This window comes from Thunnus albacares, chromosome 3 (genome assembly GCF_914725855.1).
Source record: "Thunnus albacares chromosome 3, fThuAlb1.1, whole genome shotgun sequence".
In the NCBI taxonomy this organism is placed as follows: Eukaryota; Metazoa; Chordata; class Actinopteri; order Scombriformes; family Scombridae; genus Thunnus; species Thunnus albacares.
Window position 1 is genome coordinate 28,483,932 of NC_058108.1, and position 16,929 is coordinate 28,500,860.

The window sequence follows — 16,929 nt, forward strand, 5'->3', positions numbered from 1 at the left end:
TCTGCAGGTGTCCTAAACCAGTATCCAGAATTACAGTCACCATCTGAATCATTTTCAGTGCTGTCACTCATGTGTGTTTGTCTTTGAGTGTCTGTCACTCTTGGTTGTCTTTGTCTGTGATGTGTTTTCCTTTCAGGGATAGGTCTGGCTTGAGATGGGGTGACTTCAACAGGTAAGTCGTTCACCAGCAATAGGAGATTGTGATGCAGTGTTGTTTTTTTTTTGCTTGTCTCTGGATTTAGGACAGACAATGTACACTGGACTCTCAGCAAGTTGACTTTTGACTATGTAGATAGCCTTCTGCCAGGACGATCTTAATTTGCCAGGTCCTCCGTGTTCACTGAGGTTCCGGACTAGGATTCTGTCTCCTGGTTGTAGCACAATCTCTTATCATATGTTACCTTCCCTCTTGCACTAGATCTTTTGCTTTTTTTACTAGCAATCTGGTAGGCTTCTGACATTCTCTCAGCCCATTTTTCTGCATATCCTCTGAGTGAGTCTGGTTCCTTTTCTACAACTAACCCAAACAGCAAGTCAACTGGGAGATGAGGATGGCAGCCGTAGAGGAGGAAAAAGGGTGAGTAACTGGTAGATTCATGATGGGTAGTTACAGTTATATGCGTATACAACATTCCTGAGGTGATCCTTCCACTGCAGTTTCTCGCTTTCAATCAATGTTCTCAACATCTGGAGAATGGTGTGGTTCAGCTGCTCAGCCAGATTGCCTTGTGGGTGATGGGGCGATGTTCTTGAGTGGCCGACTCCAGACAGTTTTTGCAATGACTGAAACAGTTTGTTTTGAAATTCATAACCTTTGTCATGATGTAGTTCGGATGGATATCCAAATCTGGGTATAAAGGCATTGAAAATACTAGGGCTGTAGTGTCCTGGTCGACTGGTTGATTAGTTGGTAGATATGCTCTTGTCCAACCAAATTCTCATTGGTCGAATAATCTCTGTGTTACTTTCATAAGAAGAAGAGTGCAACATCAACAGCCTTCCAGGATTAATCCATTATTTCCTGCGGTGGGAGGGACAGACTGTATTCAAAACACCCCCGTTGTTTTCACAACTTTGAACTCGCCCAACCTAATGGAGACTGCTGGGTCTAATCGTACTCAATGTTTACTGAGCGTTTACTGAACGTACTGAATGTTTACTGAATCAGTGTTTCTCCTATAATTATATCAACAAGAACTCCTGCCAGGCCAAAAAAAAATTTTTTAATGTCAAAAGTAACGCCAAATATCCATTGATTTGGAAATCAATAGTGTTTGGGAGTGTTTGTGCAGTGCTGTTCCGGTACGTGAGTCAACCTCCGTGTCGTTGCCTGGGAAACTATTGGTAGCGTAACTCTGGCATTGCGTAGTACATTTGCGTAGCAATCGGGAAAGAGTGAGCGGCAGGAAAGTGACGGTGGACACGAACGGAGCAGAAAAAAAAGGTTAGCAGTAAGTTGTCAGTCTGGCAGTAAATGTACAGTACAGAATCCAGTGTGTAACAGTTAATAAATGCTAAAAAGTCAAGTCTGTTGTTTCCCCAAGTGCTGGAAAAGTGAAGGGGGTTAGCGCCAAAGTTAGCAACAATAGGTTAGCCTAACCGACGCGAAGAAATGTGTGACTGCGGAGTTCACTGTGCACTCTCTCCCGTTACAGCCGACCCCCCCCCCCCCCCCCCCCCCCCGGCGACTAATAGATTAGTTGAAGATTTCAGTCAACCAAGATTTTCTTTGGTTGACTACAGCCCTAGAAAATACGCTCAGCAGCTGTTTTTCCACTTTTATTCTTGGTGGGATATGCCTGAGCAAATCTAGTGAAGTGATCAACTTCCACTAGAATATTCATACCCTCCACAACTGGTTTTCAGATGCAAGTAGTCAATACATACAAGCTCTAAAGGGAAGTTGGATGTGATGCTGCCCATGGGAACTTGAATGTGTGTTGCGGGTTTCTTAGATTTAATGCATGGACATTTGTGGGTGACACAGTCCTCAACTTCCTTGGCCGAAAGGGCCAGTAAAACCTCTCCCTTGCAAGGTGGAGCACTCTTTCTGTGCCAATATGGCCTACCTCATTGTGGAGATCTTTCAGAGCTAGCATCCTGTATTTCAGGGAGGTCTAGTTGCCTTTGCTGATTTGTTTGTCTGTAAAGGAGGTCATTTTCAAGGTATGGCCTGTTCCACTCATGAAGCAACTTTCGTGTGGCTGCACTTACAGTTTTGCGTATTTCGGCTGTCAAGTTTGTGTCTGACTCCTTTAACTCAACTATCTTCCCTTTGGCTTGATCCTCTCTTTGGGCCCTCACAAGATTGTTGTGGCTGATAGTTGACATCTGAGAATGAGATTGCTGGTGAGAGTCTGAGGGAGAAATGTTGAGGGCTGCAACCCAGGCCACATCTTTCCGTTCTGCTGCCTGACTCCCACTCTATGTAGCACACACTGCCTCTTTTGAGAGATCCCCTGTACAAGTCACTTCATATTTCTCCATATCCAAGGGGAGGTGAGACAGTATGTCTGCATCCATGTTTAACTTTCCAGGCCTGTATTTGATGTTGAACTGGAAATATGAGTTCCCCAATCCATCGATAACCAATACCATTGCGTTTTTCTGTACTCATGACATAGGTTACCAGGTTGTTGTCCGTGTAAACAGTGAATTGGGAGCGTAGTACAAGTAATCCTGAAATTTGTCAGCCCATTTCAATTCGGAGAACTCCAGTTTCCCACTAGCAGATGGTAATTGCGTTCAGCTGGTGTCAACATCCTTGATCCATATCTAATGACTCTTAATTTTCCATTCTGGTGCTGATAAAGGACAGCTCCTAGGCCCTGGTCTTATGCGTCAGTATGTAGCATGAAAGGCAGGTTGAAATCGGGATATGCCAAGACAGGTGGGTTTGTGAGGAGGGTGATGAGTTGTTCGAAGGCTTCCTGATGTGCAGTGGTCCAGACAACAGGCCCTCAGGAAGGCAGCTAAGGGTGTTTGGTGTTTCTCCCATGTGTTGGGATCTGGGTTTTCTCTGGCTTAGTTTGGAGCAGCTCGTAGATCGGTTTTGTGATCCAGGGAAAACTTTCTTGCTTCACCAACTGTCTGCAGTGTCTTGCTTGTGAGGTTTCATACGGCTGCAAGGTCATGTGGGTCTATTTTGACTCCTTCGGCTGACACGAGATGACCCACGTACCTGACCTCTTGTTTGAAAAGTTCACATTTCTCAGGTTTAACTCCATAACGCTGGAGAGTCTGGAGAACTTTGCGGAGGGCATCAACATGTTCATCAAATGTTTTTGCGTAACAGAGCACGTTGTTCAAGATACTGGATGTGGCACTCATCTCTAAGAGGGACTAGTATCTCCTCCGTACTCTGCTGAAAGGCTGCAGGGGGTGTTTGAGAGTCAAGATGGGATCCAAACCCATTTGTAGAGACCCGATAGAGTAATGAAGGCAGTGAAGTGGTGCAAACACTCAGCGACAAAGCCCTGGCGGTAGGCTTTCCCCTGGTCCAGAATACTAAATATACCAGGTATAGCCACCAAGGGTGTCTGTTAGGTCTTGTATTCTGGGCAGCTGGTTTTGATCAGGGACAGTCTTTTTATTCAGGAGGCGGTAATCAATGCACAGACGCAGTCTGCCATCTTTCTTCCTGCCACAGACAACTGGAGCAGCATATGGGGACTTGGCTTTAACTATCCAGCCTCTCAACAAGAGTTCCTGTGTGTGCTCCTTCACTTCTTTAAACAGTGGCTTTGGGACTGTTGAGTAGGTTCTCTGTGCAGGTATTTGTCCTCAAGAGTGATTGACATCTACAGGCTCGGTATGCATTCAATATCATTGCTATAACGTGCAAAAGCTCCAGCTTTTTCACAAAGCATATTGTTACCTTTTACACTTTGTTCATCATTGAGGTGACTAAGGTTGATGGGAGGTTGCCATGGGGATTGACTGGTGGCAGCAGATGATGGAACAACTCTGTTAACGGTCACTGTGGGCTTGGGTGTCTCAGGGGAGTCTGTTGTGATCACTTCTTCAACACAGTGGATGCTTCCAAGGATTGTCTTTCTCAGTAGAGTGACTGCATGTTTTGTGTTGTTCCCCACAGGTAAAGCTACATAGGGTTTCCTTGGATTTTGTACCTTCAACAAAGTGTCACTATCATCCAGATCTGTGGGTGTAGATTGTTATCATCAGGCTCAAACAGGGGGACTGAGTCAGAAGGGCCCATGTTGGGCGGGACTTGGCATTTGACCCAGGCCATCTGACCTGCTGAGATGACAGTGTCCTGTCTGCCTGTCTGTAGGCACCTACACTGCACAGAGGGTTTGTCAGTCTGAATGAAGTTCACAAGGAACTCTGCCTTTTCCGCTGGTATCAACATGGCATTACAGAGCAAAGCGATGAGGGTCAGAATCAGCTTTTCAGGTTGTTCCCGTATCATCTCTTCCACCATATTAAACTCCAGCAGTGGTCTCGCCAGAGCAACGCTGCTGACAAGAAAAGGCACAGTGATTGACAAATTAGGGTTCTCATTCCCCAGTAAGGGCAACCAAACCATCAAATGGGATGGCGTCACCAGTCACTGCACAGACTTTTAATTCTTCGTCATCAATGATTTTGCAAAGTGGCCTAACAGTGGTGTCGGGTAGGTACTTGCTTTTCCAGTCTCTATCAATCATGCTTACTTGGGCTCCCGTGTCTAGCAGAGCACTGACTGCTAAGTCATTTAAATTACAATGGGTGAGGGCTTTTCTCTCAGTGAGCTTGGCTAAGTGTTCACTTTTGTTGTTAGGTAAGTCATGAGTGAGTCCATTGGTTGTTTTGTCTGGTTGTTTCTGTCCCTGGTTTTCTGTTACTTTGTTTTCTGTTTGAGTGTTAGACTTTGTGATTCTTTCTTTGTCTGGCTGAGCAGTATGACATGTGCTAGGCTGGGACAGTAGCTGGTCACTGTTTGTCCCTCGACAGGAACCGGCTCCAGTTTCCCTGACATGTCGGTTTCATCAGACAGCCCACTGCTCTGTGGCCCTCTTCACCACAGTGGAAACAGTGAGTACAATCATGACAATTCTGTTCAACACACTTATCACAGCCGTGCAATTTCTCTCTCCTACACTGACCCAGGAGTGGCTGATCTGTTCTGGCTTTTGTGTTTATATGGACTGTTGCATGAGTTCAACAAGACTTGTAAATTTTTTAACTTTCCCTGTTAACCGCTGAATCATATCTGCCTTTGGTTTATTCTCTAAACTTTCCTCCTTAACGCTAGGACACTGAGCAGTGTTAACTTCAAGCTGAGCACTGTATGCATTTATGAGCTTTTGGCAGGTGGCTGGACCTGTCCGCCACTGTCTTTCACTTTCATCACTCATTATTTTCTTCATCAGTTTTAAGATTGCCTCATCAGTGACATCGTCATACTTATGTCCTCGATCCTTATTCATCAACATGTCTTCCCACGTTTGATAACTCTGAGGACAGCTCTTGCAATCTCTGCATCACTGAACTGCTCCTTTAAGCCTTCTTCAATCTGCCAGCAAACACCACTGTAACTGATTTCTGACCCCTGGTCTCCAATCTGACCCCCTGAATCTTAAATTCTCTGCGTTGAGGGTGCGAAAGCTCTCTTAAGGACACCATTTTGTCATGTGTCACAGGTGTATTTTCACTTAAACACTTGGTGTCTGTTACATTTCTACTCTGTAACATAGACTGTATTTTCACAGGTGACTGAGGTGCAGACTGTGGAGTGGGTGTGGGCATGTACTGCATGATTTTTTTGCTAAGCTCCTCATAACTAGTCAATATCCTCTGCAGCTCTGTGTCATAGGTGTCCCTAGTTGTAGTGGCTGCACTGCAAGTTACACTAGGAGTACCAACTTCAGTACCCTCACTACCTGTAGCCACAGCTGGGTTAGCATCAACATTAGTTTGACTTACTTCAACATTGACGTTTGGACATGGATCATTTGATACAACACCATCTGTGACGTGCACTTGTGAATCAGAAACATGACCCAGAATGACTGTATCAACTGCGTCTTTCAAGTCTAATAAGTGTGCCATACCTAAATCTTCTGACTCTAGTAAGGGCTTATTGTTCATGAAGCTGTTGATGTATTCGATGATGTATTCTGTTACAGGTACTGGGGTGCAGCATCTATAAGCAGTTATATGTATCCTGAAATACAAGACAGAAATGTGAGATAGAGAAACGTGGCTTGTCGCTGTTGAATTGTCCACAGTTGTGTTTATTCACATCTCATTCAGTGTAGTGTGCATTACCCTTTCCTTCATTTAACCAGTCTTTACTATTTCTGGACATCATTGTCTCACTAGACATATTTTGTCTGGACATATTTTTCAAATGTCAAACTCTATACACACACATTTTGTCTCTGTGTTACTTTCATATCTCTACATTCATTCTGCCAAATAAGTTTTGGCTATAGTCGCATCTTAAATGCACTGACACACAGATACTACCAACTATCAGGCAGGCTTACACATAATGTTCAGTGCTAATAACTGAACACCTGAAAATCAAATTAACACACTTAAACTGTTCCCAACACAATTTTTAACATAATTTAAAATTATTATACATCTTAAACATCACAAATTATTTATGGAGTCAACCAGTATATAAAATTAACCAAAACAGAGGAGACATGTGGCCCAAACTAACATTTCAGGATTAGCATGTCAACTAACAAAAAGACATGTGTGCGCCTGGCGCATTTTTTGTTATTGTTGGAGGTTGCTACTTTTGTAGCAGGGAGACAAACAAACTCTATCACTGCCCGTTTCACTCTCATACTTAAACTGAAATGACCTCTCAGCATTAGTTGACAAACTACAGCAATTTCTGTAAGTTTCTGGCACATTACTAACCTGAAATACAGGACAGAAACGTGAGCCAGAGACGTGGCTTGTCGCTGATGAATTGTCCACAGTCGTGAGGAGAAGACAGCTGCGCATGTTCCTTATTACAGTCACTGTGGCAAACCGCGGTCCACACTGCCACCTATTGTCAGAAAACTGCTATAGCACACAAATTATTCTGATTTAAACTAGATTATGCTTATTTCTTTTAAGAAAATGAAAAACAGTACACAAATAAAACGCATATCCTCTTTCAAACACACTAAAACCAAACAATTTAGTTTACCAAAATGTGATCACACTTTAGTGGGCACCACATTGGCCGCAATGTTCATAACTGCAGAGTTAATCCACTCAGCAGACATATTTTTGTGGTATTTCTGATATTATTTACAGTGACAGTTAAAGGTACTGTCTAGTGAGAATTGTAGCCTTAATTGGTAAGTGATTTTTGTTGTTCCCTCAAAATTTGAGAGGGAGAGAAGGAGAAATGCAGTGGCTCAGCAAAGTTGTTAAGATAATGCTGGTGATATTCTATATATTTCCTTTTGAAAACCAACAATGACTTCATCATTCTGTCTAGTGTTTCCTGAGTTGTCAAAGCATGATGGCTATATCCTATATTTTCATGCCATAGATTTCTATTGCTGTCCAGAAACATTTAGTGGGATTAATAAACAGAATCCAAATAGCAAAGCCTTTTCTCAAAATCTAACTGTATAACCATTTGCTATAAACTGTCATTCCTTGACATGTCTCTGACTGAACCAACTTACATAATAGAAACACCCCTTCCATCTTGGTGTCTCAAGTTTCTGGAGAAAAGTCGGGATAAACATTTTTTATACACAAATTTTTTGTTTTATGTAAGGTTACAAGCTGTACAAATTTTAGATGCTTTGCACGTTGCAGTTCTAAATCTGTCTTTCCTTAAGTTTTGAAGACACAGCTCATGTTTCCATATGCTTTATTTGCATGAGAAGGTATGGTAGACATTACAGATTTGACACAACTGAACTCTAAATAAGTACCAACAACCATAAATCCGTAATTGCCAATCTAAATGTAAATCACAGGATAACCCCATCACCAGATTCTGTGACTGCTACCTTGGTTTTAAATATTCACAATGTAAATATATGATCTACAGTATTGAGTGAACATAGGTTCATTTAGTCACGACCCCATCATACACCCTTTGTGTGCTTTTCATTTATCTGTAGTGAAGTACTGTATGTTTTTTTGAAGATGTCCTTGTAATTTTCTTATCAACTGGCTGTAGGTATACATATTACAATTACACTGATGTGTCTTTATAATTGACAGTATATTTTAGTGTTGGTGCAGTGTGAGTGATTGCATTTATACCCTGCATTATTTCCTTTTTATAATCACACATGCATACTATAGATTAGAACTGATAAAACAAAGAGTAATTGTCCATTGTCCACCCTAGTTCTGGTCCAGGATGGACAACAGACACCTCAGACTGGTTCCAGTTGTTAGTTATGAATAAGCAATATATAAATTTAATAAAAGCAGCTTCATATTTTTCTGAGAACAGGTTGTTGTGCTTTAACAGAAGGTCATCATGAAATGCCCTTTTCTACGATTGGATGCCAGCTAATTTAATCTAATTTGATATATGAAATAATATTATTTAACAACCACTAATTGATGTAAGTGTTATCTAATCACATTAACTCATAGTGGCTTGTTCATTTATTAATGGTGACAACTTGAATTCATGTCACATCCTGCTTTTTTTCATGCATTAAGTCATAGTTATGCATTGCTGAGGCATGTGTTTTGAACCCTTATTATAAAGTGACACCAGTGTTGATTAGTGGCGCTTTAAAGAAACAGTTTACATGATTTGACAGCCTTTATTAGCATGAGAAAGTCACACAAAAATGTATCTCTAATGGTACTCACAACAATTTTGACACATGAATTCAGAAAATAATCAACAGTTACTGACTGTATATAACGAATGCACAGTCTGTGATTTAATTGTGACCCCAGCACCAAAATTTAAAACAGGAATACAAAGGAATATTATCCCTCCCAAACTGTCTTTTTTATATGGTTTCATACATTCAATTGAGTAACACATACAATGCTAATTATCCATTTATAAGTCAAACACTTCTAATGTACATGTAAATGCACTTATACCTCTAATGTAAAATAGGAAACTGAATAGTTTACTTATAACCTGTGAAAATAATGTAAATATCTGATATCACACTTGATTAAAGAAAACCAGCAAGATTTGCATAGAATATGCCACCCAATGCATTTCTCACTATGGTATTGGTTTGTACTGGTTACACCTGTTTCCGGTCAGGTGACGGTCGCAGGTCAGAGTGTACCGGATCTCGACGCCACCTCTACTGGCTGAGCAGGTGAATGTGTGTGTCCCCTGGCTCAGCTCCCTCTCACATGATCCCAGGAGGTCGTCCGAGCTCCAGTCCTCATCCCAGACCTCGATCCTCAGACCCAAATGTGTGTCCACCTTTATAAAAAAAAAGATAGTAAAAGTTAAACCAAAATAATATTCAAAAATATTACATACCCCTGAACTGTTGAGTTTGATACATCACACAGGGATTGAAGTGATATCTTTTTCTCTAAGATATGGATTTTTTAACTAATCTGTAAAGAGAAGATTAGTATTGACCTCGCCCAGATAATATCGATCATTCCAGCGAGGGTAGTTTGACCTGATCACACGAGTTTTGTGGTAGATGGAGCCGTACCGCATTGTGGCATACCTGCAAATTGGAAAAAACATAGAAAAGCAAACAACTGTATCAGTATTTGTGTTTGATGCATCATGTTTATTGTGCCTTCCTTCTGGATATTGTCTTGTTCTCTACGCACCCCTCAGTCTGGCCCCAATAATCTCCTTTCAGACCCCAGGCTCGGACGATGGTCACCACCAGTGTTCCTTTCCAGGCCTGTTGAGGACAGCAGTCGGGAGCTAGGTTGGGAATGCGCCACCCACAATATGGTTCTTTGGGTGAGTTAGGCACTGCGTTGTCTTCTAAGTACTGCTCTGTGGCAGCCTTCAGTCCATTCCTTTTTGTCCAGCATGGCACCAGCTCGTACATTGGTCTTAGGGAATACTGGACAACATCAGGGCGGTCTTTGAGGGTTTTCAGCCAATTTTTGTAGCCCAGGGAGTCGTTACGGATGAGAGAAAACTCACCCACCCAACCGGTGCCTCCCAACACCTCTGTGTAATGTTGGTGGAGACCAGAACTGTATGAGGTGGAGACATCCTGGTTCTGTAGGATTGTGTTGCAGGACCTCAGGTTAACAGGCAGTTTGATCCCAAGGCCTACATTGAGACCAGCTGATAAGCAGTTGTGCGCCTATATGACAGGAGGGGATGTAAGATATTATTTTTGGTACAGAGTGTATGTACGTTTACTGCCTTCAATAGATGAGTGATACACATACCTGTTTTGAGGAGAGGCCATTCAGTCTGGACAAACAGGTACGTGTAGCTGTGACTCGCCTGAATCTCCCCCCCAGATAAACCTGAAATTACATACAATAGAATGCTGTTGAGACAAAAAATATTGCATCATTTTATATAGCATATTTTGTCATTTATTCCTGTGAAATAAGTGGTGTGTGTGTTTTAACCTGGTTGATATAATGTGTTCCATAGATCCCTATGAGACGACTGTACTGGGCCCTGGTTGAGGAGTTGTAGTAATTGGGCAGTCTCGCCAAATCATTGCGGAACTCGAAGCTGAGGGGTGGTCTGCTTGACACACTGTAACTAAATACAAGAAGACAACATAGTAAATTACCTGTGTGTGCAAACATAGCTGAAAACTCTGACATTCTGTGGGGATGCAGGGGTCTTCATACATTACCTGTAATGGCTACATGTGGTCCTGTGTATGCTGAAGCTGTAGCGGTCCTCTTTGCTCCTGGCTGTAGCAAAGTTATACGCAGTGGAACGTGTTCCCCCCACATCCAGGCTGCCATACTTCGTCAAATCTAGTCCAGACTGATAGAAAAGAGATCATGAGCTGCTCATTGCCCCATTGTAATAACCATGATGCAATTCAGCCAAATCACAGGAAAGCTTATTTTTAGAAGTTCTCAAAGCAATAAAAGATTTCTTTATAAAAAGTCCACAGTAACATGCCTTTCCCAAAACAATGTCTTTGTCTTATAATTATCAGATCTCATTGTAAACATTTTCCACTGGGTACTATGCTGTTGAGTTTTTAGCCACACTAGCAATGTGGCTCCAGGGATGGCAAAGCCAGTCAGTTGGTCAATCCTTCATTTTGGTCCAGACATAAATATCTTAATAACTATTGGATGGTTGACCATAAAGTTTGGCAAAGACATTCATGGTTTCATCTCATAGGATGAATCTTAATGACTTTGATGACTTTTCCTCTTATGCCACCATGATGTTGACATTTGTGGTTTTGAGTGAAATGTCTTGACAATGTTTGGATGGATCACCATGAAATTTGATAAAGATGTTCATGTTCACGATGAACTATAATCACTTTGGTGATCCATAAACCTTTAGTTTATAGCAGCATCGTGTCAACATTTGCATTTTTCCAATATTTTGGTTCAGCAAACACCCGCAATACTATTGACAGCTTCAGATGTACTTTGTGCTAATGCTAATTAGCAAATGTTTGCATGCTAACGTGATAAACAAATATGATGATCATGGTAAACATTATACTTGTGTGACATAACCATATTAACATTGTCTTTGTTAGCATGTTAGCATGCTCAAGTTTGCATTTAACTCCATTTAGCACCACTGTGCCTAATCACAGCCTCACAAAGCCGGTGGCATGACTGTAGACTAATAAATATAATAATAATAATAATAATAATAATAATAATAATAATAATGATGATGATGATAACTTTTATTTGTATAGCACCTTTCACACAGAACATGCAGCTCTAATTGCTTTACAGTATGGCCTTAAAACAAAACACAATAGTAAGTGAGTACAACAAGAAACAATAAGAACAGGTTAAAATAAAATCAGATGCAAGCAGGAGGATACAATATATTAAACATAAAAAAAGTGAAAATAAATATTAAAATTTTATAAAAACAGAATAAAAGATCCAATGAAAAGGCAGAGAAATAAAAGTAGTAAAATGGTTGGAGAAAGAGATAAAGTGTTCTACATGAACTGAATGCCTGTCTGAATAAGTAGGTCATCAGATGTTTTTTTGAAAACAGAGCTTGCATATCTAATGTAATTGGGCGTATTACTCTTGTTTAGACTTAGATTTTCGGTGCATTGAGCAACACAAAAGAAATTTGTGGGACAAAATATTATATATATTATATATAATGGGACAGATCATTCAAAACTAGTAACCCTACATTAATATACTTGTTTTCACATAAATTATGGGATGTACTATGCAAGCCCTGGATCTGTAGGATAAGCATAAAGGTGAGATTAAGTTCACTAAAACTTAACTTAACTCACTTTTAGTGAACTTAACTAAAAATATATCGGCTAAAAATATATATACATACTGTGTATAATTAATAATAGTACAGTGCATTTCTCTCAACAGTAGCCTTGAAATGTTTCCTACCTTCCAGTCCTCGCTGTCCTGGTTGGTGTATGTTTTAAGCAGTGAGCTGTGGGCACATAAAATACGCACCATGAAAACTGTTTAATTTCCAAAATTTTGCAGTTTCTCCAACAGACAACATAAAAGGAAATTATTAGATACTTCAATCAGTTTAATTAATGGAGCCAATTAAAGATTAGAAAGAGACCGACTGTGTGAGTCTGTGTATAATTCTCAGAATTATATATGCTAATGAAAGGGGAATGACACTCATTTTTAAGATTTTATATGTGTTAGTAAATTTCAGTCAGTGTCTGTGAGTTTTCACCACTCTTTCCTGGAGCTGACACAGAAAACTTTGAACGTTATGATGTAAAATCAGAGCCTGAAATATAAACAATGACCAGGGAGCTGACGTTTGGAGCCAAATGATTTTGAGTTGAGTTGTCAGGACAACATAAAGATAATTTGTCCCATAGCTGCTAACATTAAGAATTTGGATGCCAGACATTGAAATTAACTCTCTAATCAGATTTAAACATTTTTGACCAATCACTATTTCAAAGCTCAGTTATCTTGCTTTTTAGATTTTCTAAAGACTGATGGATTTTAAGAAGTACTGACTGATCCGTCTTGAGATACTGGACTACAACACTATCAGTGATTATGATTCTATATCACAGAATACCTGATGGAGGTGTGTTCACTTCCATAGAGATGAAAATTGCAGCGGCTGAATGGGCGCCAGTCCACTGCAGAGACTGGCAGCTGAAAATGAAAGTGAGAACACCTCAGTTACCATGTTAACAATATGTGTGTGCCAAAGTGTTAAAATTGCTGTCGAATATGTGAGTCTGTGTTTCTGCTTTTCTGATTTAAATTACTTTCTGCAGCTTGTTGCCTTGAAGGGGGTTGGAGCAGAGAGTACAAGTTCCATTTGGAGAGAGGTAGGTCTTCATGTCAACCATGTAGGCTCCTTTTCGCTGCAGGGTGACCACATCAAAGCCCCCTCCCACCAGGTTGTGGCCTGGCACAAAGGGAGCGGACATACACTGGCTGCTGTTCCAAGTCTGACAGGAGAGACTTGGTATCCCTCCCTGACAGGAGGGATACGAGAGAAAGAGGAGGAGGCTCAGGCAGAGATGGGGTAGTGTTGAAAAGGAGAGCATGGTTGGAGTCAAGGAGACACTGAAATAGTTCAGGGAAAAACAGAGAGAGTAGAAAAGGAAATCATTGAGTATCATTTCAGCTGTAATGTAACTGTCAATGAAGTTAATGAAGTTTACAAAAACTGCAAACAGGCTTTGTGATTATTTCCATTTGAACTTTCATCATCCTGTATGGGGATAAAACTTTCAGTTCACAGTTTAATGGTATTGAATCTGTTGTGTATTTAGTTTTCTAGGATACCTTATAAGGTTTCTCAGTAACACCAAAAATACAAATGATAAGCTGAAGTGTTGGATAGCTAATAAGTGTCATAATAGCAGCACTTTACAATTACTAATTTTCTCTGCCTTTTCCTTTCACTGTTATGCTCTAGAAGTCTGTAATTCATCAATCCCTCTCTATTCGTCTGCATATTGTCACACTTGGGGACTTCCACTCCAACAGCCATAAATTAGAGTGCCGAGTACCGTGTGGCTCCCTCCTGGGTCCTCTTCTATTCAACCTATATATGCTTCCCCTTAGTTACATTATCAGCAAACATAACATCAACTACCATAATTATGCTGATGAGGTGCAGCTTCTTGTCTCACTATTCTCTGATGACTTCCAACTCTTAAACTCCATAGTCAGCTGCTTGGAAGGAATCAACCACTGGATGGCAGCAAACTTCCTTCAGCTGAACAGGGAGAAAACTGAGAATGTGGCCATAAGTGCTAAAGTCCAGAGATGACTTGTCTGCGAGTATCTGGAGTCCAGATCACTAGAAACAAGTGACCAGATTCAAAACCTGGGAGTAACCATGGATAGTGAACTCAGCTTTTAACAGCATCACCAAGGTTGCCAGAGGCTTTCTTTCTCAATCTGACTCAGAGAAACTCATGCATGCATTTGTCATGAGCAGGCTGGATTATTGCAACTCTCTGTTTATGGGTCTTCCAAACAAAAAAATCCATAGATTACAAGTTACAAGAGTTCTAACCAAGACAAAAAGATTGGACCATATATCTCCAGTCCTCCTGAGCCTTCACTCACTACCTGTTGTTTTCACAATACAATTCAAAATCCTCCCCTTGGTTTACAAAGTACTTGTTGGTCTGGCTCCACAGTACATCTCAGACATGCTGCAAGTTTATAACCCCAGCAGATCTTTGATCACAAGGTGGAAATCTCCTCTGTGTACCTCGAGCACATTCAAAGTCTGGTGAGATGTCATTCAGTATTTATGAACCTAAAGAATGGAACAGTTTGCCTGCTGAACTTAGACTTGCTCCAACATAGTGTTCTCTTAAAAGCAAATTAAAGACCTTCCTTTTCTTAAATGAACACACCATATTTGTACAGTATGCTTGTTTGAATGAATATATGTTTATGTTTACGTAAATTTATCTGTTTGTATGCATGATGTTTCTATTTGTACATTTTTGCTGTTTCTTTTTTAATGTAAAGCACTTTGAACTATTTTGTATGATATGGTGATAAACAAATAAATTTGAATATTTTTTAAAAAGGCTCTGTTTCTGGAACATTTTCAGAAACCCTGGCATTTTAGTATATGCTATGGTAAGCAGAGTAATAGTATGGTGAGATACAGCAAGCAATGTGAAGTATGATAATTTGGCTGAAATTGAGGGTTAATGAACATGATGTTAAGTCAAAACAAGAAGTGCACATTTAGTAGGAATGCTAAGGAATGATGATTGCAGCCACAGCTATTTATCATCAGTTGTGTAGTACACGTAACTCAAAATAACATTAAAAAAATCTGTAATAATATTGTAAAACACAAAATACTGTAAATGGTCTGTTCACCTAATTTAAAAAAGTAAATAATTGAATAATTAAACTGTAAGGCAGCAAAAATTTCACAAGGATATCTCAAAACCTCGACAAAGAAACCTTTTTGATTTATTTTGTATATATGTGTATGTATGTATCTCTTCTACAAGTATTTATATCTCTTTCTTTGTTTTCTCTTACTGTAAGAATGCTAGAAGTATGAATATTATCATACACTGTATAACCAAATGTAAATCTACTTTGTGCATTTTTGCAATTAAATCTAAAAACAAAAAAACAAAACAAAAATACACATCTTTTTTTTGTGTAATTTGGGTGAAAAGATCCTTTAAATTTTTATTATCTACATTATTCATTAGAAACAAGATTACCTGTTCAGGCCTCAGCTGGGTTTCTCAAATACGGTGTGAATCCCTCAAGTGGGATGGAGATGAGGAGTGTGTCAGCTGAGGATGCAGTGACACTGTCAAGTCTGCAGGTAATAGCACTTTTATATGGGTCGTGTTATGTAGACAGCATGTGTTATTATTATCAAACAGGGAGTAGTTCTCGATACTGCGCATGGCAAGAGTACAACAAAACAAATTAGACAACAGGTCAAACCACATCTTACATTTTGGAGAAATGGGCTGCAAAAATCCTGCTTTTCCATAAACCTTTGAACTTGACAAGCTTGAGTGATGACATTTTTCATCATTGAAATCAAGTAATTAAATAAGTAAGTAAAGTTCATTTATATAACACCTTTCACAGACACCTGTCACAGGGTGCTTCACAGTCAAATAAATAAAACAAAGATAAACAACAGATAGAACAGACATAAAATACAAGTTAAAATATAAAATACCACATGCTACCTATTAGGGATGTGCAGATGGCCCAGTATTTGTATTTGTATGTATATTTGTTGAGGCAGCAAAACTATTTGTATTTGTATTCGAATAAAAGTGGACAGAGGCCTAAAAATACTGTTTTTGTTTTTATTACACTTTTAATTTTAGAAAATTAAAGTGTCAGTAGCTCAAGGAGTGATGTCCAAATTAGGAAATGTGCGTCATGTAGGTAGATGTGACTCCCCTCGCTGAGACCTGCTGATAGACGTAACGGAGAGAGACTGAGATAGAGATGTAACTGACCTGCATGCTGGTATTTGACTTTTTCTTTTTCTCTCCGAAAACAAATAATTTTTAAAATATTTGTATGAAACAAATATCCGTCAGAAACCCACTATTTGTGCTTTGCCGAACAACATATTTGTATTTCAAGTTTTGAAATGCATTTACATCTGCATTTGGACTTTGAATCTCAAGTTATAAAAATATGACATATTCATAACATACTCATTCCATATTTTTATTGGAAAAATATTTCAGCATAAACATAGATAACAAATTGACTGTAATGTTGAAAGATATCTATTTGATTTGACTGATCTGACGACTGAAGCTTCATATTAGCTTCAGATAAACTTTTAAATCCATTTTTGCA

The 16,929-nt window shown here is 39.7% G+C and overlaps 2 protein-coding genes and 1 long non-coding RNA gene across 3 annotated transcripts in view; 1 reads left to right on the top strand and 2 right to left on the bottom strand.

The window, feature by feature from the left end:
* LOC122979766 (perforin-1-like) overlaps window positions 1–7,159 on the bottom strand; it is a 15,063-nt gene extending 7,904 nt beyond the window's left edge. The window contains exons 1-2 of the mRNA XM_044347484.1: window positions 6,883–7,159; window positions 6,057–6,169 (exon numbers count right to left, since the gene is read on the bottom strand). The gene's annotated coding sequence lies outside the window, so the exon portion shown is untranslated. The remainder of the gene's footprint in view (window positions 1–6,056; window positions 6,170–6,882) is intronic.
* Window positions 1–13,581, top strand: part of LOC122979770 — a 27,800-nt gene extending 14,219 nt beyond the window's left edge. The window contains exons 3-5 of the long non-coding RNA XR_006402914.1: window positions 13,192–13,254; window positions 13,368–13,421; window positions 13,494–13,581. This is a non-coding gene — a long non-coding RNA (uncharacterized LOC122979770). The remainder of the gene's footprint in view (window positions 1–13,191; window positions 13,255–13,367; window positions 13,422–13,493) is intronic.
* On the bottom strand, window positions 8,744–15,542 carry LOC122979765 (perforin-1-like). Its single transcript, XM_044347483.1, has 9 exons — window positions 13,359–15,542; window positions 13,163–13,242; window positions 12,496–12,541; window positions 10,767–10,903; window positions 10,531–10,669; window positions 10,342–10,422; window positions 9,760–10,253; window positions 9,557–9,650; window positions 8,744–9,391 (listed from the first exon to the last, which is right to left on the bottom strand). Exons 1-9 carry the CDS (start codon window positions 13,716–13,718, stop codon window positions 9,182–9,184), a joined length of 1,641 nt encoding a protein of 546 aa, XP_044203418.1. The 5' UTR covers window positions 13,719–15,542; the 3' UTR covers window positions 8,744–9,181.
* Between the last annotated feature and the right edge of the window lie 1,387 nt (window positions 15,543–16,929).

Bases quoted from the DNA above. Each gene is read 5' to 3' on its own strand.
- LOC122979765 (XM_044347483.1), bottom strand. From the start codon at position 13,718: ATGATACTCAATGATTTCCTTTTCTACTCTCTCTGTTTTTCCCTGAAC. The intron at 12,542-13,162 runs GTATTCTGTGAT...ATGTGCCCACAG, and splicing joins AGTGAACACACCTCCATCAG to CTCACTGCTTAAAACATACA. The intron at 10,254-10,341 runs GTATGTGTATCA...CCTGTCATATAG, and splicing joins ATGGCCTCTCCTCAAAACAG to GCGCACAACTGCTTATCAGC.